The 20,627-nt window shown below is 40.2% G+C and overlaps 1 protein-coding gene across 6 annotated transcripts in view; it reads right to left on the minus strand.

Moving 5' to 3' along the window:
• Positions 1 to 12,025: 12,025 nt before the first annotated feature.
• LOC135880300 (transducin-like enhancer protein 1) overlaps positions 12,026 to 20,627 on the minus strand; it is a 114,406-nt gene continuing 105,804 nt past the window's right edge. For all 6 annotated transcript variants that reach the window (XM_065406555.1, XM_065406552.1, XM_065406554.1 and 3 more), the window contains 4 exons: positions 19,472 to 19,619; positions 18,936 to 19,086; positions 18,382 to 18,458; positions 12,026 to 12,657 (listed from right to left, as the gene is read on the minus strand). In XM_065406555.1, coding sequence (XP_065262627.1) covers positions 12,550 to 12,657; positions 18,382 to 18,458; positions 18,936 to 19,086; positions 19,472 to 19,619 — 484 coding nt within the window. In that variant the 3' untranslated portion in view covers positions 12,026 to 12,549. The remainder of the gene's footprint in view (positions 12,658 to 18,381; positions 18,459 to 18,935; positions 19,087 to 19,471; positions 19,620 to 20,627) is intronic.

The raw sequence follows: 20,627 nt of genomic DNA on the forward strand, positions 1-20,627 counted from the left end.
CTTTTCCATAGGGGAGAGTTCTCGGGGGTGAAAGAAGGAAATAGGCACCTGTTTTTCTCATCTCGCGAGAGAGACAGTATGCGAGAGTAACTAATAAAGGACAGTTTGGCAGAGTACAGAAACAGTCTGACCAAGTATTTCATAAAATTAAAGACACATTGGGACTCATTTATCGTGAGTGTGGCAAGTCCTCAATTGTTTCAATGGATTACAATATGCACAATTATGAATACAATGAATTTCTTAATATAGTTAAAATTTTCCTGTGGGGATAAAGCAATTACACTGGCATAGAGCTGGGTGACATGTTCACAGTATACTGGCGCAAATGAAAGCAGTTTTATGAAATGTGGCATATCGGAAACTTGGGCAAATCTTGTTTTTCTGTTAGGATGACCCAAAATTCTGCAGCAAACATCCATATTACTTGTTAAAATTTTTCAGACTCATGGGTTACATAAGTCACATGGTATCTCTTCTGGTTCCCTTATTGGCTGAGCTTTCCCAATATGGTCAGGAGCCCTTACTCATAGCAAGGATCTGTATTTGCACTGAAATCCTTCTGATCCAATTATGGAAAAAAAAACCCACCACCACTTATAGTTCATGCCTTTTCCCCAGAAGCATGTATGCTACTCCCTGCTTCACTAAGGACCCAAAGGTTAGTTCTGTGGTTAGGATGCTCGCCTAGGACTTGTGAGACTAGGGGTCAATTCTCTGTTCTACCACAGGCTTCCCAAGTAAGCTGGGGGACATGTCACTTAGGTCCGGTGCCTCAAAATGTTTTGTAATGGGGCCTAAGTCTGTCTGTGCCTTACTTCTGGAACACAGGGCTAACAGCACGCCTGAGAGATGTTGTGAGAATAAATATATCCCAGAATTTGGGAAGTACTCAGATACTATGGAGGCTGTGTTTATACCTTAAAATTAGCTGGTAAGCTCCTTGATGTTGTGCAAACACAGAATGGAAAGAGAATTCCTGCTTCACTGAGAGTGTGTGCTGCTTATGACCCACCTGACCCTCAGTCCCTTAAAGAGCACTCTGGGTGTGAGAGAGCCCTTTCCTCACACCCTGCCAAAGACTCTGGGCTGGAGACTATGAAGGGAAAGTAACAGGTCTTCAGGCCTGCCTCATAATGCACTTCAGGATTGCCTTATCTCCTCATGTTAGGTGGAATAATAAAGCTTGACTTCATTAAAGACAATACAATTGTGCAGGTAGAAGTTCTCACAATCTCATCAGCCAGGAGAATCCAATTTCTGGAAGTACCAATTGTACAGCAAAGGGCAATCAGATTGATCAAAGGTGTGTCATCATCTGGGGAGCAGGCAAGAAAACATTCACACATTTGATGATTCAGCAGCAATCCCTTACGGTTCAGTGGAACTATTAACATCTGCAGTAAGGTTTATAAACTCACTTCTGCCCCCTTTCCTACTACTAACTCTTGGTGCCATGTTTTCCTGCCACAGGATAGAAGTATTAGCTACACAGTGTCGCTATGCAGGTCTGCCAGACTCAGGGGTAACCGCTTTTCTTTTCTGATGATTGTTTCCTTAATGCTTAGGACAAAGAAGCCTGATCCATCCCTCCACTTTATTGTGCCTCATAATGTAAAAACAAAGCATCACTCAATGAAATTAATGCCTAGGAAATAAAAGAAAATACATCAGATGGGATGGTGATCTCAAACTTTATAATAATAATAATAAATGGATATATACCTATCTCATAGAAGTGGAAGGGACCTTGAAAGGTCATCAAGTCCAGCCCCCTGCCTTCACTAGCAGGACCAAGTACTGATTTTTGCCCCAGATCCCTAAGTGGAGCTCTCAAGGATTGAACTCACAACCCTGGGTTTAACAGGCCAATGCTCAAACCACTGAGCTATCCCTCCCCCACTTTACTAGGGATCAGAGTCAGATACTCTGTCTGGATTTTTCAAAAGACTTGATAATGTGGTGCATGTAAGGAGAATGGTTAGAAGTGAATGTCTTTTAGGTGAGGCATTAAAAAGAGAGATCAGATGTGCTGTATATAGTCATTAAAGATATCATGCTACCTTATATGCTTAGGCAGTTTGCAGCAGGAATATTGTATGTTTAATGTTCAGGAAGCACAGACATCAACTTGATTTGTAAAATCTCATCTGAAAGTCCTCTCTTCACCCCCTCACATACCCACTACCTTGTGTGGAACTTCCCTCCCGCCTCTTAACACCCTTTGGGATTTGGAGCTGTGGTGGTAGTCTTGATACTCTATACCTGGAGTCAGGCATATTAAAACAAATGTAATAAGATCTCATACTGTTGGCTAGGTACATTATAGGAACTGTCACCCATTGGCCACAACTGAAGGCAGTATTGTAGACTTAGACCCATGGTCTGATTATGCATGGCAGATCCTTTGTTCCTACTCTGGTATTTTAAAAGAAAAAGAAAAAACACGAACACACACACACAATGTCTGATCGCTGCCCTGCATAGCTCCTCTTAAAGTCACTTACTCATAGATGAAATCACTGCTATCTTTAATGCAGAAAGAAAACTCCTCAGCAAGAGTTTAGCACTTCTGATCACTATACATGTGCATGCATTTGTATGATCATTTAGAGCCTATAAAAGGTGTCCAACTGACAGCCCTTCAGTGTGAAATCCTATTTAGCCTCCCAATAGCAATATTATACACTAGCAGCAGTGCATGCTTCCCCACACTGCTCTGTCACCATGCCTCAACCCTGACCTCAAGGAATTACCTATAAGGGGATAATTTGGTTTCCATGGCCCAGTCAATTCTGTGACTGTCAGTAAAGGTGCCAATTGTGGTGGTTTGTGTGAGGTGGACACTTCTCCAACGGGGAATGAAACACATTTATTTCACACGGGTCACTGGACAGCCATCACATAACAATGGAGCTCATCTGTGTTTGAGCCAGCAACCTACATAGATGTGAAAGACTTTATATCCCCTACTACTTACCCTTGGACCTTCCAGCTCCCCGATCAATAGGGCATTTCAGGTTTACATTATTATCCTAACAAAACAAAGCTTCTTCAGCAGCAGGTTTTGAAGTGGCTTTGTATAAAAGCAAGGCCCTGAAGTCAATACAACATCTGGATTTATTTTTTTTAAGTACTCAAAATTAATGCTAAAATGTGCACAATACACAGTCCCTGAGGTATAGTCTATCTACTAGGCAATTACAGCTGTGTTGTGAAGATGGCCTAAACACAAGTTAGCACGTCTAGAAATAGGATATGGGGAGAGGGTTCATTGCATGTTGCGTTGTAAGAGAATGTTAAATGAATTTTAAAATTATCACCTAGATTCTGGTTGTAAATGTCTGGTGGAGAATTTCCTGGCAGAGATGAACTCCTCACTAATTAAAGCTGGCAGTGTTGGCTCCTGTGCCAGCCACCTCCACCCCCAATATAGGGGGAAGAGTGTGGGCTTTATTCTGCTACATTGATCCTTCACTACCGTATGGCCCATTAAAAAATCTATTGCCAGTAGTGTAAAACAGAGCAGCCATGAGGCTGATTTTACTCTTGCCAAGGCTGGGCTAGTGCAGGGGATTATCAAATTCTGTTGGTTTGAGATTAGTTTAAGAAATTTCTTTTGAACATTTTCTTTCAGACATTTTGTATTTGATTTTTTAAAAATGCTGCTGAAATGCTGAAAGGTTGCTTCTGGACATTCCTACATATAGTTTTATCTATAAGTGCCCCAACAACTCCTTTCTATCCTCCAAAAGTAAAAGAAAAAAACCCTATCAGTAATATTTAAGCTTCCTCAGGCAGGTTGGCTACAAGCCTGGCTAGGATAATAATTTGTTCCCTCCTTCAACCACACATAATACAGTCTTTATTCAGAAAATAGCAAAGTCGTTTCACACCAAGCCAAAGGTCAGTTTTTGCTGTATTAATAGCTGCTCTGGGAGGGTCAGTGTCGTGCTATCCTACATTTTCTCCAGGGCCTGGAGATGCAATTTCCTACAATCTGCAGGCAATTTCCCACCAATTTTCTTGGGGAGCTAATAGGCTGTGACAGGAGATGGAGCTAGCAAGCAGCAGGCGGCTACAGAAAAGACAAATTGCATCTCTGCCACCTAACTGGGCAATCTAAATCGACAGAGTTTATAGCTTTGTAGTGTTATTGGGCCCCATGCTAACAGCAAATCATTCAAGCTGCTATCTGAATTTCATATTCTTTTCCTTCTGAATTTATCATCACCACACATCTCACTTTGTAGCACTTTTGCTGGAAACCACAGTTAAAAATGGATCACGTATGATTAGTAGTTTAACTGTCTTAAATAGCTTACTTGAGATTGTTCGCTTTTAAAAGACAGGAATGTACAGTTTCATTGCTAAATGTGCAGTGATGTTTTCTCTTTATTTTCATACCTGTCAGGGGTCTTTGCACAAGGCATGTCTACAAAAAGGGATTAATTTGTTGGCTAAATTCAAATGTATTGCATTAAGTAACAAACTAAGGACACAAAACAACAAAGCCCTTGAGGGCCTCACATTTTGGGTGTTTAAAAAACAAAAACAAAACAAAAAACCTTCTCTGAGACCTCATTTGAATATACATTTTCATGGAACAAGACTCTAAAACAATCAAATGTTGCTAACACAATCTCTGAAGACCAAAAGTACTTGAGAACTCTAATGTGAAACTGACCACTGTAGTTTCACTTCATCAATTTACTGACACACAACTAAAAACAAACTGAACTAAACAAAAAGTAAATATTTTAAATCACCACATTAAAATGATCTAGGGTATTAGTAACAATGGCAAAGATTTTTAAAGATATTATCTTAATATCTTTTTGATTACAGATAGGGATATTGGTAGCTTTAAGCAGCTAAACCCAGACAAAAACAATTTACACTGAAGGAACCATTAAAAATTATCCTCAGCTACTTTTACTACTGTTTTTCCCATTTCAAGTATAGTGAAAATTGTGGGACCAGGGTAAATATTGTAAACATTTTTTTAATGGCACTTTATAAGTGAACAAGTTTCTAAATGATATTTTTGTCATTTAAAATAACTTTAATACTCAGGAAATTATAGTCATTAGAAGTAGCAAGGTTAAAAAAAAAATTCAACATGAATAAACTAGGTAGAATAAAAAAAACAAAATCCCATTTAAGTTACGGCTGTCTGTTGGCAGAGAAAATTAGTTTGTACTTAGTACTGGTATTTATAAACTTTTACTATAATTCAGCCTTAAGGATTTTTTGAATTATCTTAGTAATGAAAAATATAAAGTTACTGTGAACAAATGTTGAAATATTCTAACATCCATTCTGAAATCCTCAATTTTAAACCACTTGCCATTTCATATTTGAGTTTTTAATGAGCTATTTAAAAACACTGCAGGAGTAGGTAAATTATAAATACAGTATCAAGACAATGACATGCACATAACAAAAAAATAGCAGATAAATGATAATGTTAATCAAAACTATTTAAAAGCAAGCTAATCATTGCTAAATTAGCTGGACTGGCAACATGCACTGGTATTGTAGCTACTATGATTGAGTTGAGTTTAACAAATCAAAAATAATGCTGGATAAATGTATATGGACTTATATAGAGTGAAGTACATATTTCAAAACTCAATCATCTTCCAGATCACCCAACTGATGTCAGCAGCACACATATTCCGCACTGTATTAAATTATTACACTCTTCTTTGATTAGGTTTACTTCACTGGAAGCGCTTTGTATAATGGGTTAGAACATCTCAGGAGAATTGATACGAACTCAAATGGACACAGAGTGAGGCATGGTACTGCACTGGGTCACTGCATGGAAAGTGAAAGCACTCTGTCCTAGGAAGAAACAAGTGTCATTTTAATTTCATATGAGCTTGAAATAAGGAATTTGAATAATCTGACCCCAAAGTCCTGGAAATGTATGCTGTGTGCTAGGATACTAACATTCTGAACAGAAGTACATAGCTGAATCATCATCCGCATGGAAAACATTTTATTAAATGCCAGTGTTCTTTTAGAATTCACCAACAATAAAATGGTGCATTTATTTTAAACCCAATTAAAAAAAAATTCTTGGGTTGGACTGTAAAAAAAAAATTATTGGGATCGTTCAGAAGAATAAAGGGAAGCTTGGGCATTTTCCAAAATATCCTGACGCAGTTAACCACAAAATAAGAATTATTAGTTTATCATAATTGCATCCAATTTTTAAAGTAATGGAGTAATCCACTGTGATTGCTGCAAGGAAGTGGAACAAAGAGTGTGAAACGAACAGATGGATTTTATTTTAAACAAATTAGGCCCACTACCAAGGATGTAACAAATGATTTCTTAGTTTTCCATGATATATGTTAACTTCCCTTTGTGACCTTTTCAGTCTGCTTGCTAATTTTTTCCTGCCATTAAATGTTGTCCTTGAAGAAACATGAATGTTTATTATTTTCAGTTGCAAACTACCATCTCCTTTTCTATGCTCATAACAGAGTGCATCAAAAGGCTAAGCATAGCAGTATGTGTGATTACTTAATCTCCCAACTATTTGTGATCTTAATCTCCTACTCATTCCTGGAAGAATTCACAGATATAAAAGTTGTTCAGGAAATATAACGCCTTTGTTCTGTGGACACAGCAAAAAGGCAGCCCTCGACAAGCTATGTACAGTATCAGAATTTCATAGTACTAATTCCAGCATTTTGATATGAATTAGTGGGGCCTTAACATGGGCAAAATTTGCATGGAAAATTACAAAAAAGGATGAGTCTCTCTATCCAAAACTTATAAGGGGTGAATATAGGTAGCAGACCCTATCACCCACAAACTTAGTAGATAGCCCAAAATGAAACAGATTGCCAGAATGCACAGACTAGTTCAAGAGATTACTGCACCTGCATTTGTGCTCCTTGCTTTCAGAAGAGATGAGAGATGCACCACACCTACAAAGTTTATAATATTCTGTATAATGTTGAGAACTACCTTTTTTTTCAAAAATGAAAGTAATGACAAAGTTACTATTACAGACCAAACACATGTCTCACCATTTCTGGTTGGAAGAGTTCATTGCAGATTAATATTTTACATTTACCCCATAGAAACCACCAAACAATTTTACAAGGCATGATTTAACTATACTGATTACCTGGGATTTGAAAAATACATTTTAAAAGTGTGGTTGTTCTTATATGTATGAAACAGTGATACTTCTTACTCCAGGCTTTTCCCTGAGCAGTTTTCAAATCCTTTCTGCTTACTTCAATGAGAAAAGTAAGATACTATAGTTTATTCCTGTTAGTGCTGCAGAGCCAACACACAAGTGGGAGAATAAACCAGATGCTTTTTTGGCCCACACATCACCAACAGATCTGCTAACTAAGGTGCAATTCCAGAATCTGTATTGCTGCTGATCCATGAACCTGAAAGAACAGCTTGTTTTTCTTATTTTAGGAGGAACCTGTGGTGCTGGCAATTAGAAATATAAGAAAGCCGCCATCTTATTTGTAAACTCTTTGATAAGGATGTCACTGAGATAACAAACATGGAACCCCACAATGTCAATTTTACAGTCACTTTTCAAAGCAGAATTGCACTTTTAACCCCAACCCAAGGAAATATAAATCCAGCTTTGTGAAGAACTACAGTCACACATACATTGTCTCAAGGAAAATGTCTCTAACAATACTGGGTCCTCTGAACACAAACTGCTTCTCATTCATTTTTCTCATATCCTTTGTGTGTTTTCATTATTTGTTATGTTCATAATTTATAAAGTGGGTTTTTTAAAAGTATTTTTATTTTACATATGTATTTGGTTATACATTTGCAGAACCAAATTTGCCAACACAATAAATACAAACAAATGAAAGCAAAACACAGAACAAAATGTTGTATTCAATATTTTTCTAGTCCTATTACTGGACTAGATCTTGAAGATATTTAGACATTTGAATAACTTTACCCATGTGAGTAGTCTCATGGAGTTCAGTAGGACGACTGGGTAAAATTTGCAAAAGCATCTAAGTGACTTAGGTGCTTTTGAAAATTTTACCCACTTACACAAATGATGTTGCTAACCTAGTGAAGTGATTTCAATGACAGCCCATATTTTGTATATAAATGTGTATGTTAGATTGCATGATAGACAGAGAATCAGTTTTGACATTTATACTATGGCAAAATGTAATGTTACCATTTTAAATGTCTATGCACTTAATATTCCATTTGCTACACATACTTCTTTAAAATAAGAGTTCTTGAAATATTAAAGCCTCTTAAAAGAATCCATCACAAGTATTCAGACATATTCCGGGTCTTTTATTGAGGGCTGGAGGCTTTTGGGTTGATGTGGGGAAAGTTCTTTGCTTTGAATGATATAAATAGGATTTTATATAAATAGGATACATTACTGGGAAATATATCAATGTCATATTGTAATTCATAATGTAAACAGACAAAATAGATGTGTGAACTAGTACGATGACTTTGTTCAGATGACTTGATATTTCCACAAATCTTTTCTCCATCAGTCTTTGTTTGCATTGACAACCAATATATAATTTATAAGGCTTCCCTGCTTCTGTCTGACATTAAAGTGCTCTTGTGTGCTGTTTAGGCAATACAAAGTACTGAAGGCCACACAGCAAGTCAAGGTAGATATTTCCAGAAAGGGGCTAAAAAGGAGACTCCTTTATAACTGAAGGGCAAGAAGAAAAATAGAGACACAAGGTGAGTGAGGTAATATTTATCTGTTGGTGAAAGAGAGAAGCTTTTGAGCTCCACAGAGCTCTTCTTTAGGTCTGGAAAAGGTAATCAGTGTCACAGCTAAATACAAGAAAGAACAGATTGCTAAGCATAAGGCGTTAACACATGTTGGAAGAAACCTAGCTGTGACACTCCAATTACTTTCTCAGACCTGAAGAAGAGCTCTGTGGAGCTCAAAGGCTTGTCTCTTTCAGCAACAGACGTTTGTCCAATAAAAGATATTATGTCACCCACCTTGTCTCTCATATCCTGGGACCAACATAAGAACATAAGAACGGCCATACTGGGTCAGACCAAAGGTCCATCTAGCCCAGTATCCTGTCTTCCGACAGTGGCCAGTGCCAGGTGCCCCAGAGGAAATGAACAGAACAGGTAATCATCAAGTGATCCATCCTCTGTCACCCATTCCCAGCGTCTGGCAAACAGAGGCTAGCGACACCATCCTTGCCCAACATAGCTACAACAACACTGCAAACAAGATGATAAATATTTTAAACCACTTTGAAGTTATTGCTAGAATATCCAGAATGCTCATGTCTCTGTGTGCGTCTTTCAGTGCCATTTCTGCTACTGCAGGAGCACATGACAGAGGAAAAGAATTTTGGCCTGTTTCTCTCCCCAACGCACATCCCTACTCCACCCATTATTTTACAAAAAGTTACAGGTTCTACAGCTGCTGGCTCTTGTTGAGAAGTTTGCAGAAGTGTTCCAAGATTTTACTGAGTGAGGGAGCATCTCTTTATGAAAAAAGAAAAAAAAATTGGAAACATTTAGGAAGTTGATGTGTCCTTTGCAGTGTTTCGTGGGAAAAGCTTGACAGCTTGATAGTCATGTTGAAATATAGTTGCAAAACTTATAAAAATGTCCAGAAAAGTGAAATGACTGAAGCCAAAGGGCAAGAATACGGATTCAATATTAAGGCCCTGATCCGTCAACTTATGTGTGAGAGGCCTGTTGCACCCACAATGAACCCCACTGGACTTCAGTGGGGATAGTTGTAGACACAGCAGTCTCCCCAAACACACCAAAAAATTGCTGGATCAGAACCTGAAATAGATGTGATCAGGGATCTAGTTGTTCTCATTCAGAAACTGGATTTAAAAGTTCCCCAAATCATCTATATAACATAAGCTTATCTTCACAAATAACATTCCAACTCTGTGGGTGCACAGCCTAACCACACAAATCAGGGCTTGTTAGTGAATGCAAACTGACATGCAAACTGGCATTTGAAAAGATTACAAGGAGCATCCCAGACTATCAAAAGCAAGCATTCCAGTGCCCTTTCCTGGAAAATATGCATGAAATAAAAATATAAAAGGAAACTTTTTAAATAAAGTAAACATATTAAAACTTTAGCCCTATTTGTCCATCTAGCATTAGTCTCCCTGGAAACAATAAAAAGAGCACCTGTCAGCTAAGATCAAGATCCCTCATGTGCAAAACTTCAGCTGATGAGCTGTGTTTTGGGATCTGCAATTACTGGTTAGCAAAGTGAGATACAGAGAGTAGGCTCCCAATAACTCTAAAATTTTTGAATTTTAAAATAGTAGGGATATTTTTAAAAGAGTAACTTTTAGTAAGCTTGTACATTTGTTTTTAAACTCTTCTTTTTTAAAATGATTTAATATTTTTAAAAATCGATTGTGCAGTTATACCAAACACCATGCTCCTGGATGGTCAAAACCCGAGTGCTTCAGCCTCACACCTCACAATGCACCAAAGGAGCATGAGAATTCGTAACCAAACCTGGTCGGTCTAATTTTCATACAGATGTACAGCACTAGGCACATGTATGGATATGTATAGATAAAGCATCAATTTTAAATGGCAACAAAACTAGACCATCAAGAATGGTTAACATTTTACATTCGAAATGCAAAAGTTATATATTACAGCCATTACAATTCCACAGTGCTATGAAATGGTTTCAGTAGAATAGTCACATAAATTGAAAAGAAAACTAATGTCTCTGCAGGCACTGGAAACCAGAGAGGAAATTTTCTCCCACATGGGACACTCTGCAGCCAGCTAATGAATCTCTCAACCACAGCCTTTTCTTCCTGGTAACGTGTCTTTTTTTGTAAGAGCAGAGATGTGGGCCACTTCATGAAACATCAGGAAGAAAATCAGAGAGGGCAGTTCTTTGCAAATAAACGTTAGTTTGTCTGCCATTTATATAACTTCCTACCTGTTCCTCTGTACGCTCCATATATAACTAGCTTATTCAGCTTATTATCTAGGACCAAGGTACATATGTGACCCTCCTTAGCATAGTATCTGAGCTTATCATGCAAATATTAGACAAAATCCTATTAATTAGGACTATCCTTACCGAATAGCAGATGTAGTTTTCCAACGTATACACAATTTAAGTGCATCAGAAGTAGTAGTTCTCACAAACTCTCTTCCCAGCTCTATCTTTAAAGTACATAATGCCTAGTCAGATAATTTTGGGGCTTCTAGCTTTGGTAATTGGCATCAAAGCATGGTTCTTCAAAACTACCATAACAGTGGCCCAGTCAATGGCAGGAGTATGATCCAATTTAACTCAAGGAGCCCTCACTAAGATTTCATAGAGCCTTAGGGTACGTCTTCGCGTAGCTGAAGTTGCGTATCGTAGGTCGACCCCCCCCGTAGTGTAGACCTAGCCTTAGATATACAGAATGACCATAAGTTGCCAGGCCACATCACTTCCTCAAAGAGAAACTAGAATCTGAAGTGGTATAATTTGTCCAATAACATTTATTCACTTTAATCTCCCTCCCTTTAATCCACCAGAGATTTGATGTAGTAATTTAAAATGTAGTTCTGGGTGAACTTGATTAATTACGTGTGTGAGAAAAGTCACCTCTTACTGTATGTGTTTTGGAGCGAACTCAATGGGTTATAATTAGGCACAAATATGTATATTACATCTGCCAAATCAAATATATATTGGACATCTGAGAAAAATTATAATTAAATGCACATCTTTATGAATTGTTCTTCAATTTTTATATTGGCACTAACTGATCAGTTACAAAAAAATTTCTTTTCAGTTTTCTGTAACATAAAAAGTTCCTACTGAATTTTATAAACTGGTATGTGAAACTACTGTTTTCAGGTATGATAATGAACTTTAGGGATTGTTAGTAAAGAAAGTATAGGACATTGTTGTCAAACTTTACATAGTTTTTGCATTTTCCTACAAAAGGTACTTGTATCCCAAAAAAGTCTTTAAACAGATCACTTAATAAGTGAGAGCAAAAAAGACTGTTGGTACTAAAGCCTTTACTGTAATAAACCAAATATATTTACAATTTATACAAACATTTGACCTTCAACAAAAATACAAAAACATATCACAAGATGCAAAACCAGAAAACAAGTTCGTCTCAGACACCACCGCTCTACACAGGACAGAATGCAAGTTGAACTGCAAGGAAAAGAAAGGTAATCCCACATATTCAGGCAATGAGAAAGATCTGCATGAGGTCACAAAGAAAGAAAGAAAAATAAAAGGCTTCAACATTCATCAGCAGACTCAGTTTTTTTAAATCCACAAAACCTAGGCTACATCTGTCCATCTTGCCTCCGTGTTTCATTTGGTCCAGGTAGCTGATACCTAGTTGCTGGATGTTGCCTTCTATTTTATTTTGTATACTTGGAGTTGTTTCATGTCAAGGTCTGGAAACTGATATTTTGTTCCTTTTTTAAAAAGGTAAAACCTCTCTACTTCTACAAATTAAGAACATTTGGCCCAGTTCAACTCTATAAGTTATGTCCCCATCACATTTTTCAGTAGATGACTTCATAGACTGTAGCTTTCTTGTCTCCAGAGCCAGTGACTATATATTTATCATCCACAGAGATGTCACAACTAAGCACTGATGAGGACTCTTTGGACTAGATGAGGGGGGGGAAAAAAACAAAAACAAAAATTGTTACTAATTTGTTCAGTAACTGCTGTTCTTCAAGACGTATTGCACTTGTCCATCCACTTCAGAGGGGTGTGTGTGTGTGTGTGTGTGTGTGTGTGTGTGTGTGTGTGTGTGCGCGCGCGCGCCCAGTGAACCAGAGATTTTTCCTTTAGCAGTACCCTTTGGGGAGGCGAATGCACCATCAGCCACCTCGTGCTGCTGCATGATGGTATAAAGAACAGAGCCACCCCAGACCCTCTGTTCCTTCCAACCAGATGAACTCTGATAGAGGGGATGGAGGGTGCATCATGGAATGGACATGTGCAACATATCTCAAAGAACAACAGTTACAGAACAAGTTAGTAACCGTTTTTAATTCTTCAAGCGACTGCACATGTCCATTCCACTTCAGGTGACGCACAAGAAGTACAATCCAAAGGTGGGTTTTGGAGTCTACCTGAACAAGGATTGAAGAACTACTTGTCCAAAAGCGGCATTATCTTTGGAATGCTGAGATATAGCATAACGCGTAATAAAGGTACACTGATGACCAAGTTGCTCTATAAATGTCTGTTATAGGTATATGAGCCAAAAAAGCTGCTGAAGCTGCCTGAGATCTTGTAGAGTGCGCTACCACCCTGTTTGGAGGGGGTACATAGGCAACATCATAGCACAGATGTATGCAAGATGAAATCCTCTGAGTTGAGACTGGAAGTCCTTTCATTTTGACTGTAACTGACACAAACAGCTGGGACAATGATCTATAAAACCTAATTCTGTCCAAGTACTCTTCTAACATCCAAGGTATGGAACCTCTCCTCATCCTTAGGAGGACAGGGCTTAGGAAAGAAAGTCAGTAAATATATGGCCTGATTAAAGTATTGGAGTTCCACCTCAGTCAGGAATTTCAGATGTGGGCACAAGTATACCTTGTTCTCATAAAAAACTGAGTAAGGAGGGTCAGCTACCAGAACTCGTAACTCCACCACCCTTCTCATGAAGGTAATAGCTACCAAAAACACTGCTTTCATAGACAGATGAGGTAAAGAGCAGGTAGCCATTGGTTCAAAGGGCAGACCCATCAACCTTGTTATCACTAGATTTTGGTCCCAGGGAGGAATGGGATCCATGACATGGGGATATAGCCTGTCCAGACCTTTTAAGACTCTGACTGTTATAGGATTAGAAAACTCTGAGTGGCCTGCAATTGGTGGGTGGGGAATGGAGGTAGCTGTCAGGTGAACTCTGATGTAAGTAATCTATAGGCCTTCTTGTTCAGATGGAACAAACAGTCCAAAACATGTTGGATAATGGCCATGACTGCAAAAACACCTTTCTGCTTTGATCAGAAGGAGAACTGTTTCCTCTTCAACAGGGAAGCATATCTAGTAAATGGCTTCCTGCTATTCATGAGAACATAATACTCCATCTCTAGAGATGTTAACTATGGAGCACCCAGGCAGTAAGATGGAGAGTGGCCATGTTGGGATGTAGCAGGCAACCATGGTCCTGGGAAATAAAATTGGGTTCTGTAGATAGTGTCAAAGGAAACCTGGCAGAAAGGCTAAGCGGACTGGAGAACTAATGCTGGCTAGGCCACCTTGGTGCTATGTGGGCCATACAAACATGACCCTTCTTGGGCTTGAGAAATAGCGGAATAGGAGGGAAGGCATCCAGCAGTTTGTCTTTCCAAGAAAGTAGGAAAGCATCTGTCAGCAATCCCCGACTGTGACCAAAAGAGCTGACACTTTGTGAGTAGTTAACAGGTCTATGTGAGGGATCTGGTTTGAAAAATGAACCTCACAAGTTCCGGCCTGACAGACCACTCATGATCTATGCTGAACAAACTGCTCAGGCAATCTTCCAAGCTGCTCTGAAGACCAGGAAGGTGACAGGCTTTGAGATGAATTGCAAAACTCCCAAAGATGTATCGCCTCTTGAGAGAGATTGTCTGACCTGGCCCTTCTCTGTCTGTTCATGTAGAACATCACTGCAGTGTTGTCCATGAGGACTTGTTGAGTGTTTCCCCTGATGTGAGGGAGAAAAGCCCGACAGGCCAGATGAATAGCCCTGAACTCCCACATGTTCATGTGGCGAGCTAAATCTTGATGAGATCTCAGATCCTGCGTTTGTAGGTTTCCTAGGTAAGCTCTCCAACCTAGAGAAGTAGTACCTGTAATCAAAAAGTCAGTGTGGGTAAAGGAGGGGCAAAGGAAACTTCCACACACACACTGGCTGGATCCGTCCACTAGACCAGTGCTTCTCAAAGTGGTGGTCCACAGACCAGTGCCAGTCCGCAAGCCATCGGCTACCGGTCCACGACGAGTTTCCTCATAAGAGCGTCAAATAGGATAATAATATGGCACCGGTCCCTGGCACATTGGAAAAAAAAAATTTGCCGGTCCCCCACATCAGATAGCTTGAGAAGCACTGCACGAGACCAAGGAGGCTATCACTCATGCCCAAGTACTCAAATCAACATGTCCAATGGGTGATGAGCCAGGAAGTACACTGACCTTAACCAGCTCTGCAACATTTGGAGACGAATTCTGGCATGCCAAACCACATATGTGCAGGAGGCCATGTGCCCCAGTAATCTGAGGCAGTATCTTACTGTTGTAGGTGGATGGTCTTTGAGATCTATGGAAATGTTTAACACTGTCTGGAATCAGACTTGAGGTAGGAACACCCGGGCTGCTGGAGCATTCAGGATCGTTTTATACATTGTATTCTCTGAACTGGGAAGAAGATTGACTTGTGCTCATTGTTCAACATAACCAGAACACCGAAGACAGATTGGATCCAGGATAGACCGACTTCCACTTGTAGTTTGGATTGATCCCGTACCAGCCAGTCATCCAGGTTAGGAAAGACTTGGACTCCTGCTCTCCTTAAGAATGCAACTACCCCGTCATGCATTTTATAAATATACAGACTTAGGGCAACAGACAGGCAGAAGGGTAGGATTGCAAATTGATAATGGGTATTGTTGACCAGAAATCTTAGGAATCTCCTGTAGTTTTATGGGGCAGCCACATGAAAATGTGCATCCTTCAAGTTGAGGGCAGCATACCAGTCGCTGGGATCCAGGGAGGGGGATGATGGAGGCTAAGGTTATCATGCAAAACCTTACTTTCTTTAACATTTTACAAGTCCAGGATGAGTCTGAGACCTCCTTTTGACTCTGGAATCAGGAAATAACATGAATAGAAACCTCAATAAAGAGGGGAACCTCTTCTATAGCTCCCAAATGGAGAGGAGACTGCACTTGTCACAGGAGGACAACCTTGTGGGAGTGTTCTCTGAAGAGAAGTGGGGAAGGAAGTTGGGTGGAGGGAGTGGAAATAAACAGCAATTTCACAGTACCTAGGACCCCCTGATCTGTGGTAATATGGGACCAAGGATATAGGAACCGGGATAACAAGTCAGAAAAAATACGGGAGGGGTATTGCAGATTCCATGGTGTTGGCTGCTCAATCTACCCCATCTAAGGATGCTTGCAGAGTGGTCTGAGAACTACAGAATATTGTCACAGAGGGAGAAGTCGTATCTGGCCAATTAGGCTTGTTGGCTAAAGATATGAAATTGCAGCCCAGATGTGGAATAAATTTTCCTATCAAAAAGGTCTAATTTCTTCATATCTTTGTCCTTTGGTGTAGAAGATGGTCAGTCCTGACACAAGCTCATTCACCTCCAAGACAACTAAGGAACCTGGCAAAGGATGGGTATAAAAACGTTCATAGCCTTGAGAAGGGACATGGCACCCTCTGTCAGTTCTCTTAGCTGTGAAAGGCAGAGGATAGCATTTGCCACAAGGATTTTGTAGGTGTTGTTGATGGGCAGAGCCACTCTAGAAGGCCCTGCTGAACCCATAATGCTGAACTCAAAAGCCTGTGGGAACTCTCCTGGAACCACTTCAGCAGGAATATCAAAAGAGGTAGCTGCTCTCGATAAACCCTGATGTCATCCAGACAGGTGAGGAATCCTGGGGGACTACAGTTTCATCAGATGAGAGGAGGAAAAATACAGAGGAGGCCGAGGCTAATCCTCCTGTGGTGCAGTGGGTCAATGTTTGGAAGCATGAGTCTGGTCTTGAAAGTCTTCTTGGTACGGACCTTGTGATCTGTCATCTGCTAGAAGATCTATAAGGCTAGGAAACCAGGGAGGATCTGGAAGTGGGAGGCATGCCCCACAGGTTCCAGTAAGGAATAGATATGGCATAGGACCCCAGCCACAACTGCTCCAAAGATCCACATCTCTGCACATGTAATAGGTAAGAGGAACGGAATTCCTGCAATGAAGGTGAAGGTGAGCGTTGTCATCTAACCCAGGAGTGAGGGACATAGGAGCCTACCTCACAATCCGAGGAAGACCCTGATTCGCATGACCATGGTGGTACTGTGCCAAGCAGCACCAGAGCCTGGGGGTGTCTCTCCAGAGATATCGGAACTGGGGACAGCATGCTGTTTACCTCTGGATGGAACTGAGCGAGAAAGCGCTGGACACTCCAAACAGCTAGCCCCAAACAGTATCGAGGGATGAACTTGTCTCTGAGGTAGGTCCATAGCCAGGGCCTTTCACTGGTACCAGCTAGCATGTCTCCTGGACCATCAGAGAATCTGGCACCATGAGACAGAGTAGATCCTGTGCTACCACATAGGTCTCCAGTGTCATCAGTACCTAGAGATTTTCCTGGTGCTATTATTTTTGCACTGAAGGAGTCAGCACTGTAGCAGAGGTCCTTCTCAATGGCCCAGGCATGGGTGCTGAAGTTGATAACCCTTGATGAGAAGAGGTTGGTAACAGGGAGCATCTCTTCCCAGAGGATACCCTATCTTGTCCTCCAGATTGTTTACTGATGGATGTTCCCAGGGACCTCGATCTTTGAATGATCCAAGACTCGGCTCCTCTGATGAATGGTCTGGTCTTCCATGCTTCTTTCTCACCACTAGAAAAGGGGATTGGTGCTGACCTTCAGAAGCAGTGTCCCAAGGGACAGTCTCCACCAATGCTAAAGTACTTGATGCCCTCCTTGACAGGAAGGTACAGAAGGTGGATGCAGAGCAGCCTCCAGGAGAATATGGCAGTCTCACCTACCTGTCTTTTTTCGTCTGGGGTTTGAAGTCCCTGCAAATCTGGCAGGGATTTCGAACGTGACCCACAACAAGGCACTTCGGGCAGGTGAAATGAGAATCATTCTTTGGCATAGATTTCTTGCAACCAGCACAAGACTTAAAACCCGGAGACCAACGCATACCTCAGTACTGGGTGTCAGTAACTCACGAGTAAGAGGGAACCAATGCTCCAGGAAAAACAACCAATAAAACCTGCAATAATCAAACACCAATGAATATCACTAACTTAACTATTTACATAAAGGAAGATAATTTCCGTGTAAAGGGAGAAACTTGCAACAGCATGCCCATGCACTCTGACTACTGATCCCAGGCAGTGCGAAGGAACTGAGGGAGGTCTGGGGCAGTGGCATGAGGGGGCTGAGGGCACGTATGCCACCCCAATGGGTACCACTAAGGGTAAAATTTCCAACTTTGGTGCATTGGGCACAGACACACCTAAAATGGAATGGGCATGTGCAATCACTCAAAGAAAAATATAACATTAAAAAAAATAATCCTTTTTCTTCTTCTTTTTTTTTTTTTTTTTTAAAGAAATTAGGGGGAGGGTGGTGGGGGGGGGCTATTACTCTTACCTGGAATATACTGGCTCCATAGGGGGTCCGCCAGGCATTAAGGAGGTTATCTTTTCCAGTACTCACAAACCATTTACCTAGAAATGTAACAGAAAGGCAATGAGAACGTATAATAAAACATCCAACAACTGACCGATTTTACATTTTCAACTCACATTTATGAAGTTTAACTCAATAGGCATATTAATCTCAGGGGTTATTAGCTGGCTGATTAGCACTATTCAAAGCTCTTGGTACTAATCAACATGGTTTTTGCTTACATCTGTGTGGGGAGGGGAAGGGGGGGGGATATGAAACGCATCACAGAGGAATGCTGTTGCTGCTTGTAATAATAATACTTTAAAAAAAATAACCACTTAGTAAGTAGAAAGCGCTTTACAAACATGAACTAATTCTCACAACAGCCATGGGAGGAAGGTAGATGGGTATTACCATCATTTTACAGATGGCGAATAAGAGGCAGAAAGGTGAAGTGACTTCCCCAAGTCATACAGTAAGTAACTGGCAGAGCAAGGATTAGAACATAGGAACCCCTGGCTTCCAGGCCAACTTACCACAGTAAGCAAACTTAAGTGACAACACACAGCTCTCATGAAGATGTAGTTGATACTTGTCTGGTTTATTTACATGTAGTACTTCCACATTGCTGCTCTCCATCCCCACAGCTAGCCATTCACCAGTAGGGCAATATCCAAGGGAAAAGATCTGGGGAAATTAAACAAGGAAAATCTTTATCTTTTTGCAAAGTTAATGAATGAAATATCACAGTGGAGGGAAGAGACTAAAACCAAAACCAAACTGTTCACCAGCAAGAATATCGTTCCAATTCTGACAAGAAAATAGGGGAATATTTAGTTATCTATTCATGTAATTCAAACTATGTTTTAGGGGGGAGCGGGAAGTGAGATATCATTTAGGCTATCGTTGCATTTTTGTGAGCCAATAATCTATAGAAATTCCAAAACAATGCATGTTTTGGCTTCTAACAGCAAAATAAAAATTTCCCCACTTGCACTGGGTTTAGTTCTTGAGTATCATCCTAAATAAACTGGCAAATTAAAAAAAAAAAAAAGTAGGAAAACCTAGTCACCTGTGATGTGAAGTCATGCTGTTGTAGCTGTCTCCCTTCTCTCAAGTCCCAGGATCTGACAGTGTTGTCCAAACCTCCCGTCCAGAGCTTGGTACCATCATTAGAAATGTCAATACAGCTGGCTCCATCTGTGTGGCCCTGGAATTGCCTGATAAAACAAACCAGATTGAATAATGATTTCCTGCCAGAGCTCAAGGTAAACACTGTTGTGTTGTTAGTTTTGGATTCTGTATGTGTGTGTCATCTCTTCTGAGTCTGCTGATGTGCAAGAGCCAGCCCCTCCCCCTGGCTGGACATGAAATGCACACATTACAAAAACCACTTTGCAGGTGTTAGGGAAATGATCTGTAATACAGCTAGCTAAACAAAAGCAGTCAAATATTTCCTATCAAATTTTGGGAGGAAGGAAAGCTATTTAAAACACAAAGTACAAGTATATTAGCCATCACACCTGGAAAAAATGAATGAATCACCAAGATTAAAAAACAGACTATCCAGGGGACAAACTAGTTATTTCTGCATTTTTATTTATCTGTGAATCAAGAAGATAAATACATAGCAGATTTGGTTACATAAATATTAGTAGGAAGGAATCCAGAAAACTAAAAACAACACCACCACGACTGAATCAGCAAAATTATGCCCTCAGTGGTAGTAGGTCATGAGATCCCATAGTCACTAAACAGTATGTTTTGTTTTAAAGCTTTGCCTTAGGAACTCCCAGCTCTCAGCAACATAGGGTCAACAAGTTTTCCTTGATCCTTAGACTGACATCCTCTGAGATGCTTGCATTTTTCACTGGTGATTGACTTTGGGGAAGTCCTCTGCCTTAGTGTCAAAGGTTAAGGGGAGGCGGAGGGGGGGGAAAGACTCTTTTGGGAGTCAACTATAAATCATTTACAACTGCCACAATAAAGGTCATGTGGCATGTTTTGTTTTGAGTCACTGATCTGAAAACATAAGGAATTATCAATTAGTAAAGTAGCAGGCAATGGAAGAATAGAAGCAAACATACAGAGGAAAAAAGTGCATCACAGCACTATGGCAGCTAGTCCTGGTCATTCATGAGAGTGTCATAAAATTTAGAAAGATTTTATTTGTACTCAGACATAATTTAAATACGTAGCAAGGGTCATCCACGTTTTAGGACATGCCA

Source organism: Emys orbicularis, chromosome 6, assembly GCF_028017835.1.
Source record: "Emys orbicularis isolate rEmyOrb1 chromosome 6, rEmyOrb1.hap1, whole genome shotgun sequence".
Lineage (NCBI taxonomy): Eukaryota > Metazoa > Chordata > Testudines > Emydidae > Emys > Emys orbicularis.